Source organism: Myodes glareolus, chromosome 5 (genome assembly GCF_982192425.1).
Source record: "Myodes glareolus chromosome 5, mMyoGla1.1, whole genome shotgun sequence".
In the NCBI taxonomy this organism is placed as follows: Eukaryota; Metazoa; Chordata; class Mammalia; order Rodentia; family Cricetidae; genus Myodes; species Myodes glareolus.
The window spans coordinates 2,016,279-2,034,320 of record NC_142030.1 but is presented as its reverse complement, the minus strand read 5'-3'; the positions used below and the strand labels follow the sequence as shown (position 1 = coordinate 2,034,320).

The following is an 18,042-nucleotide window of genomic DNA, read 5'->3' as shown; positions in this document are numbered from 1 at the left end:
TGAGTCCAAGCAGGGGGACCCTGGGAAGAGGAGAGAGAGGCTGATGTGAAGGAGCACCAGGACATTTTGTTTCCCTTTCCCAGGGTGATAGCTTGTCTGCCAACCTAAGGGTATGTGGTGCTCAGCCTGGTGACAGAAAGGCAGGGAGAGTCACAGCAGGCGACAGAGGAGGGAGGTTATGGACAGAGCTGCTTTGTCTCCTGCCCACTTCTGGGACAAGTCCTGCTGGAGGCTGCAAAGGAACCAGGAGGGAATAGGAGCACTTAGGGCATAGGAGATAGATCGGGGAACCTAAGGCCTTGTGGGAAGAATGCAGGGATGCGTGGAGGAGCTCACGGGACTGCTCCGATGCCTCAGCCTTGCCCTGGTTCATGGTTCAGGTGGAACTTGGTCAGGGCTCTGGTGTTTGTAAACAACTGCCCAGGTGACTACGTGAGCAACCAGTCACGGTGTTTTATGGAGTTAAAGGGACCTGGGCAGGTCTGAGAAAGGGGAATAAACCTTTTACCCCACTTGGCTGGTGAATGTAGAAATTAATTACGGCAGGCAGAAAAACATTAGAACTGGCCAATGGGAAATGCCAGCTTGTATTATGGGGAGTGGCTAAAGGTTCAGATGTGGCAGAAAGGGAAGAGGAGTTAAGGGTGAACAGGTCCCTGAATGCCAGGCTGTGGAGGTGGGGCTTAGTTGGGGAAGCAAAGAACAATCGTGGTTCTATTTTTATGCCTTAATGAGTCTAGTAACAACTCACCATGCAATGTCCCACCAGCCAAACAACTTAGTTACGGATTGCCAGAGTGAAGCTGCTGAGAGCCCGCCAGACTCTAGAGTCCCACACTTCATTAGCACAATGTCCACTACCTGCCACTGTGTCCTGGCCTGTACATCACAGGTGCCAAACCTGTGGAACCCTTGCTAGTCTGCTTGACACACGCATGCACTACTCACATGTCCACACTGCCTTCCCGCGGGCATACAGCATGAGTACTCACATAAAGATCCAGACCCCCACAGTGTTACAAGAACTGAGCAAAGGCTGGAGAATTTGTATGTGGTGTCCGGGAAGGGCTTGTGTCTAGGCAGGGTCTTGAGGGGCAGGCAGGTTTGTTTGCAGGGAGTGGGCTTTCCTGGATAAATCCTTGCTGGTAATCACCGACTCCTCCCGCAGGTCCAGGATGTCTGCGTCTGCCAGCACAACACCGCTGGCCCCAACTGTGAGCGCTGTGCTCCTTTTTACAACAACCGGCCCTGGAGACCTGCAGAGGGCCAGGATGCCCATGAGTGCCAAAGTAGGAGCCTGGGATCGGTCCCTGAGGATAGCAGCGGGGATGGGAACCGAATTACCTGTTTCTCACATGGAACATGGAGCATCTGGTTTTGTTGCTTATAACTGCAGCCCTGCCTTCAGATCCCTGGTTTGCAGTAGATCTGGGAATTCCCTCACTGCCTCCACATTTCTGTCATCCCTGAAAGAACCAGACTTTGGTCCCTGCTGAAGCCATGTGCCCCCAGAGCCCCTGTGGCCCCTGCACGCTCCTTGCTCTGTGTCAGACATGGATGGCTTCTAATGATCACATCCCTATACCCAATGTTCCTTGGATACAGGACCTTCATCTGTGCAGATCCCAAAGTGTCAGGGACCCGTCTGTGACTGTGCTGGGGGCCAGAGTGCCTGTTAGGGCCTCCTTATTTTCTGGAGTCATTCATTCAGGGAGCTGGGAGGCCTGAGTGCTTGTTCACACAGCCCTTCCCTGTCTCCTTTGACACTGGGCCCCGCTTCCCCGTTTTGCATGTCACAGAGCTGATAGTGTTACGTGGGCACCTGCCACGGCGGTCTGGTTTTGCTCCACGGAATCAACCTCGGATCTCCCCATCTAGGGTGTGACTGTAACGGGCACTCAGAAACCTGCCACTTCGACCCAGCCGTGTTTGCTGCCAGCCAGGGGACACACGGAGGTGTGTGTGACAACTGCCGGGACCACACTGAGGGCAAGAACTGTGAGCGCTGTCAGCTGCACTATTTCTTGAACAAAAGATCTGGCGTTCCCATTCAAGAGACCTGCATCCGTGAGTAGTGGCTTCGGGGACAGGCTGCCGTCCACTCGTCCTCCCCAGTTTGTCCCTGGGGACACGGAGGACATGGAGAAGCAAGGAAGCCTTGGTCCCAAGGAAGGGCTTGGGGGATTGTTTTAACTGGGCTCTACTGAGAAAGTTACTTATCCTCTCTGGGCTCTGGACCAATCAAGCAATGAGCTTGCTGATCAGAATACAGCTTTTTCCAGAGGCGCACAGAGAAGGAAGCAGGAAGTCCAGCTCCTGCCTTAGAGCACACACACCGTGAAACCGAGGGGTACAAGCGCGGTGTCTGTGATGCTGCCGGGGGTGTCGTGGGCACCACTTTTGCTTTTCTGTTTCTCCAGTGTTGAGAACTCCTCCCTCCTCCATCAAGAAATTTTATCTTTTTTTTTCTTGGTTTTGGTTTTTCGAGACAGGATTTTTCTGTGTAGTCTTGGATGTTCTAGAACTTGCTCTGTAGATCAGGCTGGCTTTGAACTCACAAGGATCTGCCTGCTTCTGCCTCCTGAGTACAGGGATTAAAGGCATGTGCCACCACTGCCTAGCTATGAAATTTTTTAATCCTCTGGCTCCCACACAATGACTGGCATATCACTATGACTGAGTGTTTGTTGACTTAACAAATGAGTGGAATGGCTTAACATGTCCACCAGGCCACTGGATTAACCTAGGACAGTGGTTCTCAACCTTCCTATTGCTGTGACCCTTTAATACAGTTCCTCATGTTGTGGTGACCCCTGACCACAAAATTATTTTTCTTGCTACTTCATAACTGTGATTTTGCTACTGTCATGAATCACAGTGTAGCCATCCAATACTCAGGATATATGATGTGTGATCCCCATGAAAGAGTCATTAGACTCTTTCGACCCAAAGGGGTTGTGGCCTGTAGGTTGAGAACCAGTGACCTAAAAGAAGAGAACGGGATAGAACAAGCGCTTGAGACCAATTTGATCAGGAAAAAGCTTCAGAACAAAGGATTCTTGAGGTTTGAAAGGCATGAAGGAGTCTAGCAGTAGGCAGCTGCTTGCTGACATTTGTGTCTGGAGAGTAAGACAGACATAAGTCTGACCCTACTTCCCCCATTCCAGTACAGTCTCTGGAATGTTGACATCTTCAAGCACTGGTTTTCTCATCTGTATGGCAACTCCTGCCCATTGAGGTTGTCATGAGGACTGGGCAGGACAGCCTGTGAAGGCACCTGCTTGGCGTGCAACATGGTAGTTCCTCAAGAAGCATTGACCGTAGAAGCAAGAGTGTGGTGCCTAACGGGAGTCAGGCACTGCCCTGCCTGCTCTGTGCTCATCCTTTATGACTCAGAAGCAATTTCTTTTCCTCAGATGGGGAACCAGGCACAAAGGGTTCCAAGCTTGACTGGGGTCACAGGACTGGAAGCCAACAGTAGAATGGGGGTTTGGAGCGGACCCTCCTGGCACCTCCTCTGAGCTCTGATGTTGTTTCTGCCTCTCAGCCTGCGAGTGTGATCCAGATGGGGCAGTGCCAGGAGCTCCCTGTGACCCACTGACCGGCCAGTGTGTGTGCAAAGAGCATGTGCAAGGAGAGCGCTGTGACCTCTGCAAGCCTGGCTTTACGGGACTCACCTTTGCCAACCTCCAAGGCTGCCACCGTGAGTAGAGGGCCCGGGAAGCTGTGGTGGGGCACGAGGCCCACCTTGGAGTGTTCTCCTCAGAGGAAGTCCCGCTTCAGGCACTGTGTGCTGCACCACAGTCCTCCAGCAAGTGGCAGCACAGGCCTGGGTTGGAAGGTGGGTTTGATCAGTTCCTGCCAGGGTGGGCGGGCCAGCTGCCAAACTGTCAGGTGGCTGGGAAGCCACAGTGGCCTTATGAGTCAGCCATGTTATGCACAAGGACAGGCCCTGTGACTTCAGGCTGATCTCATAGCAGAGCGCAACGTTTGGGGGATGCACCAGCCCTGCCCAGTTTAGCCCTGGATTCTGTCTACAGAGTGAGAGTCTGGGACACAGTCCCCAGAAGCAGGGCTAGACAGAGCCTGGTAGGAAGGGTCCCTGAGGGTATGGTCTCAAGTAAGCCACAAGACAGGTGCTTTTCCAGGGCTGGGCCCCTCTGGTGCATGTTTTCTGGGGCCAGCCTCTCTGTGGGAGCCTGCCTATGTTCATCAGCCCTCCCTCCCACAGGCTGTGACTGCAGCATCCTAGGTGCCCGGCGAGATATGCCTTGTGAGGAGGAAAGTGGGCGCTGCTTGTGTCTGCCCAATGTGGTAGGCCCCAAATGTGACCAGTGTGCCCCTTCCTACTGGAAGCTGGCCAGTGGCAGGGGCTGCGAGCCCTGTGCCTGTGACCCGCGCAACTCTCTCAGCCCACAGTGCAACCAGGTATGAGTAACATTGGCCCATGGGCTCTTCAGTCACAGAGGGGTCCTGCCTACGAATGTCTCTATCTCTCCTGCACTGCTCTCTGGCCTTCCTACAGTCAGGCAAGGCTACAGCTGTCCCCTTTCCCCTTGGGGGAGGCCACCAGATGTCCCTCCCTCTGTGGTTCTCAGCCTTGGGCCAGGCTTGTCCCCCACGCCGTCTGCAGCTCAATGCTGGGACTTGACTTTGGTTTGTCCTTCAGTAGGAGACCTAGTTTTGGGGAACAAGGATCTTGGGCGGAGTACCTAGTAGGAAGGCCAGGAAGGGACTGGAAGGGTCCCCCATGACATTTTCTTTAATCAGTTTACAGGGCAGTGTCCTTGTCGGGAAGGGTTTGGTGGCCTGACATGCAACTCTGCAGCCATCCGTCAATGTTCTGATGGGACCCACGGAGATGTAGCTACGGGGTGCCGAGGTGCGTGGTTATTGCATGGTCAGGTAGCAGGCAGGTAGAGGGGTAGGATAAGGGGTGCTTGGTGAAGGACACTGATATGACTGGACCTTCTGTACCGATGACCAGGGCAACTCTGTTGAGCATCTTCCCTTGAAGACTGTCTGGCCTTCCAGTGCCTACATCAGGTTAACTAAGGTGGTCCTCACACTCCAGGATGGAGGGCAAGGGTCCTTGCTCCCCCTCTCTGAGAGCCTTGGCCGGCAACAGTGGAGAAAATAGATCATGAGGAGGACTGAAGTGATGTGGTATTCCCCTCTGTATGCTGTGATTACCATTAATGAATAAAGAAACTGCTTTGGACCTATAGCAGGGCAGAACTTAGCTAGGTGGGGAAAACTAAATTGAATGCTGGCAGGAAGAAGGCACAGTTAGAGAGAAGTCAAGGAGCTGCTGCCAGAGACAAACACTGCGGAACCCGGCCTGTAGGCCACAAGCCTCGTGGTAAAATATAAAATAATGGAAACTGGTCAAATTAAGATGTAAAAGTTAGCCAATAAGAAGTTAGAGCTAATAGGCCAAGCAGTGATTTAATTAATACAGTTTCTGTGTGATTATTTCTGGGGCTGAGCATCTGGGAACCAACAAGTGGCCTCCCACTACACTAGTGTGCTTTCCTGGAGGGCTTATATATCAGTCTTGGCATGGGACTAGAGTCTAAAGACCAGCATTGGTCTCAGCTCCGCCTTGCAGGGACTGAGCAAGGTGCCCCCTTTCACACTCTTCCTCTTAAGGAGGAGATACAGTGTTCAGAGACCTTGCGTGCCTTGGTTGCCTCCTAAACAGAAGCAGGAAGTCAGAATGTGAATGCACAGTGGTGTGCTGGTCCGATGGGTTCACATGCATGTGGATGTGTGACCGAGAACATGCCTGGCCTGCCATTGGTGCTGATGACAAACTTCCCATCAGTCACTGTCAAGGCTTCATCCTCACCAGGCTTCATTCCTCTCCCTGACCCTAGCCTCTAAGTGTCAATTCTCCTGCTCTAGCCTGTGACTGCGACTTCAGAGGAACCGAGGGTCCTGGCTGTGACAAATCCTCAGGCCGCTGCCTCTGCCGTCCCGGCATAACTGGGCCCCGATGTGACCAATGCCAGAGAGGCTACTGTGACCGTTACCCAGTATGTGTGGCCTGCCACCCCTGCTTCCAGACCTATGACGCGGACCTCCAGAAGCAGTCTCAGCGCCTTGGTGGTCTCCGTAATGCCACTGAAGGCCTGTGGACGGGGGCAGGTCGGGAAGATCAAGACCTGGCCTCTCGGCTGCTAGATGCCAAGAGCAAGATTGAGCAGATCAGACAGATCCTGGGGGGCACCTCTGTCACAGAGCAGGACGTGGCTCAGGTGGCAAATGCCATCTTGTCTATCAGGTAGGTCCTTTCCCCCAACAAGCTGCTGGAGGGATCATGTCAGTGGATTTGGGTGAGGGCTACACTGGTCCATTCTGGTCCAGGGGCATTTTTATGTGTCCCTTCTCTTAGCTGTCAGGGCAGATCTGTGAATGTGGGGTGTGGTGTTGATTCCATTCTACAGATGTGGAGACAGGCAAAGATGTGATGAGCTATGCAGACACAGAACCCGAGTCCAGCGCTCCTCCTGAGCCTGCACTGCCAGTGGGATCGTTGGCCCTGGCTTAGTCACCTTGGCAGAGGGCACCCAAGAGGCAGGGCCACTAAAAATATCTCTGAATTTGCCTTTAGAATGGAAGCGGTCCCACCCACACCCCCTCCTACCAGCAGAGGCTCCTTCTTTGGGAACTGAGGTTCTGAAGCTTCTATAATTAGCTTGTATTCCCTGAGCATTGGTGGAGGGATGGTGCCAAGCCCATAAAGAATAAAAGGCTCTGTTACTCATGGGGAGGTCTTAGGACATCCTTGGCAGTGTGGGGGTTGGGGGAGTCTATGGATGAGCTACAGCTTGTTGGAACTTGTTCATGTCATTCATTCCACATTTGGGCGTGGATGCGTGCCCACAAGTGTGCAGCTGCATGCGTGTACAGAGGCCAGAGCAGAATATTGGGTTCTCCTGCTGTCACTGTATGACTGACTGACTGCCTTGAGATGGGGTCTCCCACTGACTCAGAAGTTCCCTGCTTTCATTAACGTCTAGCTTTTAATGCGTGTACTGGAGATTTGAACTCAGGTCTTTATTCTTGTAGAACAGACATTCTTATTCACTGGACCATCTCTCCCCAGTCCTTCCAAATAGGCTTTTGAGCACCCAATAGAATCCAAGTATTGCACAAGGGTCATTAAAATATCAAGACATGGTCTTCACATGCCAAGGGCTAAGGTATTGTCCTGTAAGCAGGAACTTACATACACAGGGTATGTTAGCTAAGAGTCTCACAGTGGGGGCCATGGTAGCCTGCACAGGGGAAGGGCTATAGGACCTAAGTCTCAGAATTAGATGGCCAGTCCATAGGTGATCAACATAGGAATGTGTTGTGTCTTGGTAGGCCCTGAAAGGTATGCTGTGCTTGGACAAGGTTGCATCATAGAGATGTGTAGGATGGGGTGGGGGGCAGCATGGTGGTGTAGCAGAGGGCAGGGGGCATGAAGACAGTGGCTCTCAAACTTAGGACTCAGGGCCTAGAGTGACACCCCAAGCCTCTGCCAGATAGCAGTGGCCAGTAAGCATGCAATGGGCCTGGAGCTCCATGGGGAAGGTTGGGCTACAGAGGAGAGAATGGGAACCAGCCCAAACATAAGGTAAAAACTGAAATCAGCCTGGGGAGCCAGGGGAGCCAACAGGGTGGCTCTCTTCAGGGAAGCAGCAACAGCCGGGAAATGGAGGTGGATCCCAGATGTTAGACTGACAGAAGCCAAGGGGAGAGAGAGAACATTTAAAGTCACCTACAGAGAGATGGGGTAGGCTATGCTGTGACTCCAGCTTGTTGGAGCCTCTGCTGGGCAGAATTCTCAGTAGCATGAGGATTGTCCCCTCTCATACTCTGGTGGAAGGTCCTTCCCCCTGCAGTCTGCTTCTCCTGGATCAGTTACAGCATCTCCCTAAATTTCAGCAAATATCCTACTGTCTCAGGCGGACTCTCCAGGGCCTGCCTCTGGACCTACCCTTAGAGGGGGAGATGGAGTCCTTCTCCGGAGACCTGGGGAATCTGGACAGAAGCTTCAATCGCCTCCTCCTGTTATACCAGAGCAAGAAGGAGCAATTTGAGAAGCTAAGCAGTGCAGACCCTTCAGGTGAGGACAGGGGCATGAGCTACTCTTCCCTAGGGAGAAAGGCCCCTACCCAAGGCCTCCAGTCCCTCTCTTTTTTCCTCAGGAGCCTTACGTATGCTGACCACCGCTTACGAGCAGTCCTCCCGGGCTGCGCAGCAGGTGTCCGACAGTTCCAGCCTGCTGAGCCAGCTGAGGGACAGTCGCAGGGAGGTAGAAGGGCTGGAGATTCAGGCTGGGGGAGGAGGAGCTGGAGGAGCCCAACTTGTGGCCCTGCGCCTGGAGATGGCTTCGTTGCCCGACTTGACATTCACTGCCAACAAGGTGACTGGGAATGAGAGCCCCATGTTCTAATCTGTCCCATTCAGAACCTACCCCACTCCTCCTGACCCCAGTCTGTGCTGTGCACTCAGGGGTTGCCAAGGAAACTTGGTCCTGGTTGCCATGGAGATGTGTGGCTGTTTCGCATGGGATGGGAGTGGTTGTGGTGTGGCTTCTTTGACACCCTCGTCTCTCTACAGCTCTGTGGCAGCTCTAGGCAGACACCGTGCACCCCGGGATCGTGCCCTGGAGAGCTGTGCCCCCACGACAATGGCACAGCCTGTGGCTCTCGCTGCATGGGAGCCTTGCCCAGAGCCAGAGGGGCCTTCCACATGGCAGGGCAGGTAGCTGAGCAGCTACGGGGCTTTAACTCCCAGCTCCAGCAGACCAGGCAGATGGTAGGTACCACAAAGGATGAGAGTTCACACTTGACAGCCAGGAGAACAAAGCCCAGAGATCTTAAGTGATTTGTCTAATGCCCCCCAGCAACTGTAAGGTAGAATTTGGAGCTAATATCTTGAGCTTTCTCTTAAAGTCCTCCATAAATATCACTTGCAAACTGGGCTGACTGCAGGTCCCAAAGGAGAGGATGTTCCATACATTCCTCGGGAGCTGCCAAGAGGCTCCTTGGGGGTTGTCCTTTTTCTGACCCATGTTGTGTTTCAACAGATTAGGGCAGCTGAGGAGGCAGCGTCAAAGGTCCAATCAGATGCCCAGCGCCTCGAGACCCAGGTGAGCACCAGCCGCATGCAGATGGAAGAAGATGTCCAGCGCACGCGGCTTCTCATCCAGCAGGTCCGGGGCTTCCTCACAGGTGAGCTGACTTTCATCTCTGTGAGTATTCTGGCTCCCATCTGCCCCTCCTGCCCATGTCTAGTTCATAGCCCACCACCTCCTTCCCACCATGCCTGCTGTCCACTGGCTCGACCATATCTCTTGCCTGATCTTTGGCTATTGATTTTATTGCCTTCCACCCCTTCCCCAACTTCCCCACCTTGCTCTTAGATGAACACAGGCTCGTTTTCTGACCTCTGCACATCTCTTCTCTGTGACATTTTGTTTCTCTTTCCTTTACTTACCGGGTGTCACTTTGAACTTGTCAGGCCCTTGCCCACTGGAGGGTTTGTCACTGATCCTTGCTGGCTGGGATGAACAGCTCCATGGTTACAGCTTAAAATGTCACCTCCCCAGAGAGGCCTTCTGTAGTCTCTGTCTGTATATCCCTCCACTCAGGAATGGTCGTACAGTCCATTCGGAGTGTGCCTCTGGGGCAGCAAGGATGGATGCCTGCTTGGTTCATGGATCTTCTGGCACATATATAAGATTGGGGGAGTGAATGAATGGATGAATTAATGAATGGATGGGACAGATCCTTTCTTCAGTGGCCTAGGCGATGAGATAGGATTCAGGGAACTTGACTCCAGGCAAACCGTTTTTCTTCACCTTAACTTTCCCTTGAAAATGGAGTCGGTAGTATTCTACAAGTTTTCCCCTAAGAACCGAGTAACTGCTGCAACATGTGCTTTGACAAATGAAAGGCACCTCTAGAGTGTGAGTTGTATTATTATCTCTCGGGTCCCTGCCAGGGCTTTGCTTGGCTGGAAGCCTGGTTGATATGAGCTAAGGGCTGGGCCCAGCAGTGGTGGCTCATGGTACTACTGCAGTGTGGTTTTACCCCAAATAGTCCAAAGCTGTCTCCTGAGTGCAGACAGCCCGCCATGCAGGAGCTGTGGGTGGTGCAAGCATGACTCAAGCCCAGGAGGGGTCAACGGAGGCCCCGGGACTTAAGCAGGAGGAGCCACTGGGAAGTGTGTTATGGGAGTGCAGGGCTAAGGTCCCTGGCACAGAAACACAAGAGGGTAACCAAGGTTTGGGGCTTGAGCAGGCCCTGGTCAGGCTGGGAGGGGCTGACTTCTCTGTGTAGCTTGGGCTCTGCTCCTGGGAGCAGGTGGGAGCTTCCAGGCTCAGCCAGGCTGCATCTCAGGTCAGGGCCTGTGATGAGTCCAGGGGCAGAGGGGGCATGGGCCTGAGAGAGGCTTGGCTGTGGGTGGGACCCCAGAGAGTTCTCATAACCACCACTTGGTGGATCCTAGTCTGCAGACCCATGGTAGGAGGTGCCAATCCCAGCTGCCGCTGCCGCAGGAGAGAGTGGCAGGCCTGGGGACGAAGGAGGAGGAGTGTTGTCTTTGTCAGCCCTTCGGGTGGAATCGAGGAAGTTCTCAGGTGGGGTTTATGCATCAGTTCCTAAGTACAGGCAGTGTTCGAGGGACTTTGTATCACATCCCTTAGTCCCGGCCATCCTAGCTAAGTACTGCTATTACCTCCAGTTCCCATGTGAGGGATGCACAGAGAAGTGACTTGCCAGAAGATATCCAACTGTAGGTGGTACACACACACATACACACTCATGGTGCACATGCACACACACACACAAGCGCCACCTCCTTACTTTTGGTGTCCCCCCCCCGCCCCCGTATTCTCTCCCTTTTATCGCCTCTTCTGACCTGACGAATTTCTCCTCTAAGATGCCTCTCAGGTTTTCCAACCTCCAGGAAGCCTTCCTGGTCCTGAGGCAGGTGCTCCCCCATTGCTGGCACAGTGCACACCCTGCAAGTCACACAGGGTTATGATTCATCTTTTATATGTCCCTCATTCCCAGTACATTTTGAGTTCCACAAGGGCCAGGGCAGAGTCTGACTGGATCTTGGCCCTCACTGCACAGGCTGTGCATGCCGATGTTTACTGAGACCCCTCTGTCTGAGGACATTATGAACTGAGTGGACTGGACACCCAGTCATGCATGCTGCTGCCACCATCATGAAAAGCACAGGAAGTACCTACGCTGGCTGAGCTATGTGCTTGGTGGAAGGCTTTCTGGGAAAGGTGTCCATTCTGCCCCATTTGGAAAACAGGACTGGGCTCCAGGAGGGGCAACGTGTCTAGAGTAGATCCCCATGGAGCTGCGCCTGGGGTGGGAAGGCTTAGTTAAACGACCAGGTCTGCACCTTGAGCTTCCAGCACCTTGGGTGTCTTGCTGCATAGCCTGAAGCATCCAGTTTCCTTTCTCTCAAGAAGGTCCTTCCACCTGGTGTGAGGAAGGGCAGGGATGGGATAGGACCTATGTCACCTGCTGCCCGTGAAGAGAAGCTAGTCCCAGAACCCTAGAGAAGTTCAGGCCGGGCTAAACTATCTGGTCGAGTGGACACATCTTTCCAGAGTGATATCTGTAGAAGCAGCCGAGAGACGAGAAGGTGTCATTTTTGTACTTGTATCTTGGGTCTCTCTCTGAGACACTTTGTAAAAACTCTGGCTAACTGATGGTGACATCTCATAGCCCAGGGTGTGAATGTTGTGTGTGCGTGTGTGTTGGGGGGGTCATTCACGTCATGTCACAGGTCAGGAGACTGAACCCCAAGAGGCATGCATGAGCAGTGAAGAGCAAGTGCCCTTTCGGTTACTCCTCAAATTCAAAGGCCCTTCGAAGGCCTGAACTGGGATCTGGGGACACGAATGGGACAAAACTCAATCTCTGTCCTCGGTGGGTTCGCACTGCAGCAGGAGAAGAGAGCCAAACTAGGAAGACAAGCATTTCCATGGGGGTGGGGTCACATGCCACATGCGAGGGCGAACGGCAAGGTGAGCGGTTAGGAATGCTGGTTCTAGATTCCATGGCTAGAATCGGCCAATCTGAGATGGTCCTGTCTCAGGGGAAAAAAAACCCAGTAATCCTTTTCTGCCTTTGGGAAAATGAGTACTTGGCCCGAAGAAGGGGGCAGGGAAGGGGTCTTATTGCCAAGGAAGCAGCTCCAATTCCTGGCCGCTCCCTCCCAATTTGGAGCTGATTATGTATGTGCTGCTGGCATTGTTCAGTACCAGCTGCTTGGCACCACCTCCCTCTCCAAGCCCACAGCTTCCTGTGGCACCAGACACTTAGCTGCCACAGCTGTGCCCACATCCCTCCTCCCCTCGGCAGTACACAGGACAGGAATCCTATAGCGTCCCAGAAACACCCTACCAGCACCAGCAGCGTCACCACGACCACCACCAGGAAACGGTGCCTGGGTTTGTCCAGGAGCAGGGCTATAACAGACATCCGCCAGGGGTGCTACCCAGCCTGGAGGGGCTGTGGATACTAGAGGATCCGAGTGATCTGATGATTGGTTGGCTGTCTTCCAGACCCCGACACAGATGCAGCCACCATCCAAGAGGTCAGTGAAGCAGTCCTGGCGCTCTGGCTGCCCACAGACTCAGCCACAGTGCTGCGCAAGATGAAAGAGATCCAGGCCATTGCTGCCAGGCTCCCCAATGTGGATCTGGTGCTGTCCCAGACCAAGCAGGATATCGCGCGGGCCCGCAGGCTCCAGGCTGAGGCTGAGAAGGCCAGGTATGGCACTGGCCCCAGTGCCTTCCTAATGGAACTGGGTTCATGTTTACTCCCCAACCTTGTGGCTAGGAGAGGAGTACAGAAGCTGTAACATAGGGAGGGGCTTACCATGCCAGGGAAGCTAGGCTATCTGCAGGGTCCAGGGTACATTTTGTTCACGTGACCTAGTACTTTACACAGAGAGCTTGTGTCCCAAGAGTGTTGTGGGCATCACTCTCTTACTCAGCTGCCTCTGGGTGGGTCCTGTGGGAAGAGAGCTAATGCTTTCACTTGTCTTTGTCTGCCTAAGAGCAATGCTCTCCAGGACTGGTGTGAACTAAGGTCGTACTTGCTCATTTGCTCCTCACTCATTCCCCTTCCCCTTCCTTTACTCAGAAGCCGAGCCCAAGCTGTGGAAGGCCAGGTTGAAGAGGTGGTTGGGAACCTTCGGCAGGGCACCGTGGCTCTGCAGGAAGCTCAGGACACTATGCAGGGCACTGGCCGCTCTCTTCGGCTCATCCAGGAAAGGGTTGCTGAGGTAAGACATTAGAGGTAACGAACTACTTAGGTACAAGAAGGTGCTAGGATGTGAGCCGGTTAGATGCCACCTAGTTAGATACACTTGCTGGGCTTCGAGCTTCAGATTTGTCTCACCTGACCAGGATGCAAAAGCAGGGATGGGCTCTGAGCTGCATTCGGGATGAAGTCAGTGGAGCTGGAAAAGGGGAAAACCTGAGTATCACTGGGCAAGGTAGCTTGGAGTCAATGCATCGTGGTCAGGAAGACTCTCCTCCCTGAGGAGCGAGAGACAAGCTAGGGAAACAAGGTCCCATGATGCCTGTGAGGCCCAGTGCCAACCCCAATTCCTCTTTCTTTCCCCAAAGGTCCAGCAGGTCCTGGTGCCTGCTGAAAGGCTGGTGAGGGGCATGAAGGAGCAGATGAGTGGATTTTGGGTGCAGATGGAGAAGCTCCGCCACCAGGCCCAGCAGGAGCAGGCACAGGCAATGCGGGCCCAGAAGCTTGCAGAGGGTGCCAGCAAGCAGGCACTGAGTGCCCAGGAGGTACAAAGAGGGCAGAGTCGTCCCAGGGATGGGGAATCAGAGCTCGACTCCTGAGCAGGAAGGTTACTGCACCTTCGATAAAACCACACAGGACCAAGCCAGGATGGTTCAGCATGGACCCCAAACACAACCTGTGTCTAAATTCTACCCCTGCTCCTCTAGGTAGCTGGGCGGGACATGAGGACCATCCTAGACACATTTACAAATGAGACAGTGGCTTGTCCCCAGCTCCAAGTTCATCTGTAACATAGTTCTCTTCATACCCACACTGCAGCTTGTCTCCCAAGTCTCCACCATGGTCAGACGTCCATGGCTTGGACAGACACCCTGGCCTCCATGCTAGCTAGAATCAGGACAAAGAAGATCGAAGAGTCATTTTGGGGTATCAGGTGTACCACTTGCTTTACCAAGGCCAGGAACATGGGCATTTGCCATCCTGGTCTAGTGACCAAGTTGTCAATGTACTTTGGTATTAACCTGCCATTTTGTGCCTGGCAAGTACGGTGGGTTGTGGCACAACAGAAGGAAAAGACAAAATGTTAAGACATCCCTTAGGGCTCAGAGGTAGAGCATTACAGGCAAAACCAACCCTTGGGGGTACCAGGAGGCTATGAGCTGATTTGGGTGATGCCAGTTAGCCACTGGCATTTAGGATTTGGGAATGACCTACCTTTTCAGGGCTTCGAGAGACTCAAGCAAAGGTATACAGAGTTGAAGGACCGGCTGGGGCAGAGTCCCATGCTGGGTGAGCAAGGTAGTCGAATCCTGAGCATCAAGACAGAGGCAGAGGAGCTGTTTGGAGAGACCATGGAAATGATGGACAAAATGGAAGGTGAGCATGATCCAGGGACATGGACTGCTGGGCACCCGCCATTCATGGCTTCTTTAAAATACTTTTGAAATTATATTTTACGTGTGTGCAGTTGTGGGAGTCCGCGTGTGCCATAGCATATCTGTAGAGGTCAAAGGGCAGCTTGCAGAAGTTGCTTATCTCCTTCTGCTTCGTGGGTTCTGGAGATCAAATTCAGGTTGTCAGGCTTGGTGGTGGTCTCCTTTACCCACTAGACCGTCTCACTATCCCATTCCATCTGTGTCTCCCAAAACTCATTCCACTGGAACCAAACCAGCAGCACTAAGGAAATGCGACCAGTTAAGACTCCCTGAGCAGCTAGTACAGCTACAGGACTGCAGGAATTCAGCGAGGTGTGGGTCACATGGCCCGGCCCGGAGAAGCTCACAGTCCAGCTGGGGTCTTTGCTCCTGCGACCCTCGAAACATATGCTTTGCTATACAGTGGCACATGGGTCAGTGATGAAGACACAGATATTTAGGGGCTCAGAGGACAATCGATGCCAGAGGGAAATGTTCAGAGAGATCTGAGAAAGGAGGCTTGGCCTAGGAGAGGCTAGGGGACACTGAAGGACCTCAGGAGGATGGCCGTGAGAAGGAAGAAGAGCGTTCCGAGGATGTGACAGTCACCTCAGGTGACAGACACCCTCTCTGAAGGAGAGGGACATAGGTGAGGAATCTGAAGGGGGCAGTAGCATGGCTCCTCGATGCCCCAATGAAGAGGGCAGACATGGACTCAGCAGTGAACCATCTAAGGCCATTGGAGGGTTTGGAACATGGAGACATAATGATCATAGCCTTGGAAAGGGGACATTCCTAGGAACCTGACAATCTATAGATATGATGGTGGGACCCGTGTGTCCAGGAAAGGTCATACACATTATTCCTCTGAATTTCAATAAAAATGGTTGGCAAAAATCTCATTTATAGCCAGGTGAACAGAATAGAAAATATTAGTTTGGTGAGTTTAAGGAGAGTTGCTGAGAGGTGTGGCCATGTACCCCAAAGGAGAGTTGGAGGTTGGTTCAGCACTTGTCCTGGCCTTGTCTAGCAATACTGTGTACACAGATAATAATTTGTTAATCATATCTGAAGACAGCAGACATACACCAGGAAACAAAATCACCGCCCAGATCTAAGATGGTGGGTGGGCTGGAAATGACATAAGAAGGAAGTTATGTAAGCAGGCCCACTGTTTGGGCCTCTATTACTAAACCATGGCTTCGGTGAAGCTTCTCTGTGTGTGGCTTACGTCACCGGAAGTACTTTGTAACTGGTAAGTGGTGGCAAGCGCAGGCTGTTCCTCACCTGAAAGAGACTCAAGAGTTCTGAGTCACCGTGAGTTGTTCTAAGTCAGCAATGTCTTGCTCACTGCCGAAGACTGAACAAACATCGGGCATCGGAACCGACAGGAGGCACCAGCTCAAGGGTGGCAGCGGAATGACTTAACCCCTGGTGTGGCCTGGTCGGCTCAGCACACAGCATGAGAGCAGGGTTTTACCTACTTAGGATTTGCCTGCATGGGATCTTCTGGGACTGGGGTGCGGGGAGCAAGGAACAGAAGGGTGTCTATCAGCCTGAAATTCCACGTGGAGGTCCACTGGCTACATATCAGCCCAGGGCCTACACCGCTGCACTCTGCTGGGGGTGGTGAGGGCTACCCCATCTTCAGAAAGGATACTGATAGACCTGCATCCATAGGAGAGGCGTCACCAGGGTAGTCAGGGCAACAGGAGCTGTAACAGCTGAGGAACTGAGGTCTTTGTCTTGGATACACTGTCTCAAAGGAACACAACAGACAATCTCCTATCCCCCAGAAGGTGGGCATGGGGCAGCTGTGTGGCTCTGTAGCATGAATTCTAATAGGTATTAATAATAAGAACCCAGAGTCAGATATTAGGGGGTGAAAGCTGAGAGATCAGAGAGTGCAGCCAGCCACTAGAGAGACCTTCTACTTCTACTGAATCCTTAGACCAGAAGGGCTGTGTCCTCAGACTGCATCCTCACTGACAGGAGCACTGGGCTCCTGTCTCCTTCCACGTATATTCCTCTCTCCACCCAGCCATATCCCTTCCAATCTCCACCTCCCTAGTGCTGGGATTAAAGGCATGGGACTCCCAAGCACTGGGAGTAAAGGTGTGAGCCACCACCGCCTGGCCTCTAGTGGTTTAGCTCTGTACTCTGATCTTCAGACAAGCTTTATTTGTTAAAACAAACAAAGTATCACTACATAGAAGCAAGAAGTGGTCAGATTTGGACTCGTGAGAAGGTGCCTTCTGACATAGCCAGTGCTGCTCCTTGTTGCCCTGTGAGGCAGGCCACACTCCCTCCCTACCCCCAGCAAAGCTCAGGCTATCGTAGTACAGTAGCGGGAACTCCTGTGTGAGGCCAGGCCGCCTGGGTCACTCGAGAGAACTTCAGACTGTGTGTCTTACCTGGGGATGGTATGTGAACGCCCTGGGGATGGGGAGCAGAACATTTTCCTGGAGTGATATTATAGGGAGAAAAAGCAATGAAAGACCCAAGTCGCCTGGCCAGCTTTTTCCAGCATCCACCTGAAGGCCATTGGTAGGATTCAGAGGTCTGCTTGCCCTACTTGGGTTGCTAATCTTGGGGGCAGGCAATACGGTCTTTCATCACTTTGGGATAACCCAGAGCCTGGATGGAGGAGAAGGTCAAACAAAGGGAAGACCGACAGAAAGCCTGGTCCTGCCAGGTTTTGAGTGGGGTGGGGCTGGAGGGGCAGGTCGTAACAGAACTGTCTGCTTCAGTGGTTGACAGCGCTTAGGGGAGACTCTTGTCCTTGCTGCCTCCAGGTTGGGGGAGGGGAAGGACAGACTGGGAGTCCTTCGGTGTCTCACCTTCTGATTCTTCCCCATGGCTGTTCCATCTGCTGCAGACATGGAGTCAGAGCTGCTTCGCGGGAGTCAGGCCATCATGCTGCGCTCCGCAGACCTGTCGGGGCTGGAGAGGCGCGTGGAGCAGATCCGCAGTTACATCAATGGGCGTGTGCTCTACTATGCCACCTGCAAGTGACCTGAAGCCCCAACTTCATACACATTCCCCTCTGCCTTGGAAGGGCACGCTGTGTGGGGGAGTGTTTACTAGCCCTAGGACACTTTGATACCACTGATAGCACCGTCTGTTCACCCTGGGTGTGCTGCTGCTAGGTAGCTGACTGTCATTGAGCCGGTGCTTACACGACCACACTTAAAGGAGAGATGGTGTGTGTGTAGAGGGGTGTGCCCCCCACACCTACTCCTGCCCTCCACTGTGGTGGAAATTGGGATCAACACAAAAACTACACAGCATGATACAAATACAAAGCCCAATAAAAAAATCTTTGAACAAGA

At 53.0% G+C, this 18,042-nt stretch overlaps 1 protein-coding gene across 5 annotated transcripts in view; it reads left to right on the top strand.

Moving 5' to 3' along the window:
• Lamb3 (laminin subunit beta 3) overlaps nucleotides 1–18,042 on the top strand; it is a 113,115-nt gene extending 95,073 nt beyond the window's left edge. For all 5 annotated transcript variants that reach the window (XM_048439342.3, XM_048439347.3, XM_048439344.3 and 2 more), the window contains 15 exons: nucleotides 1,169–1,289; nucleotides 1,879–2,067; nucleotides 3,548–3,703; nucleotides 4,232–4,428; nucleotides 4,771–4,882; nucleotides 5,908–6,286; nucleotides 7,959–8,119; nucleotides 8,202–8,419; nucleotides 8,617–8,814; nucleotides 9,086–9,230; nucleotides 12,593–12,800; nucleotides 13,176–13,317; nucleotides 13,664–13,840; nucleotides 14,519–14,672; nucleotides 17,589–18,042. In XM_048439342.3, the coding sequence (XP_048295299.3) occupies nucleotides 1,169–1,289; nucleotides 1,879–2,067; nucleotides 3,548–3,703; nucleotides 4,232–4,428; nucleotides 4,771–4,882; nucleotides 5,908–6,286; nucleotides 7,959–8,119; nucleotides 8,202–8,419; nucleotides 8,617–8,814; nucleotides 9,086–9,230; nucleotides 12,593–12,800; nucleotides 13,176–13,317; nucleotides 13,664–13,840; nucleotides 14,519–14,672; nucleotides 17,589–17,725 (2,694 nt within the window). In that variant the 3' untranslated portion in view covers nucleotides 17,726–18,042. The remainder of the gene's footprint in view (nucleotides 1–1,168; nucleotides 1,290–1,878; nucleotides 2,068–3,547; nucleotides 3,704–4,231; nucleotides 4,429–4,770; nucleotides 4,883–5,907; nucleotides 6,287–7,958; nucleotides 8,120–8,201; nucleotides 8,420–8,616; nucleotides 8,815–9,085; nucleotides 9,231–12,592; nucleotides 12,801–13,175; nucleotides 13,318–13,663; nucleotides 13,841–14,518; nucleotides 14,673–17,588) is intronic.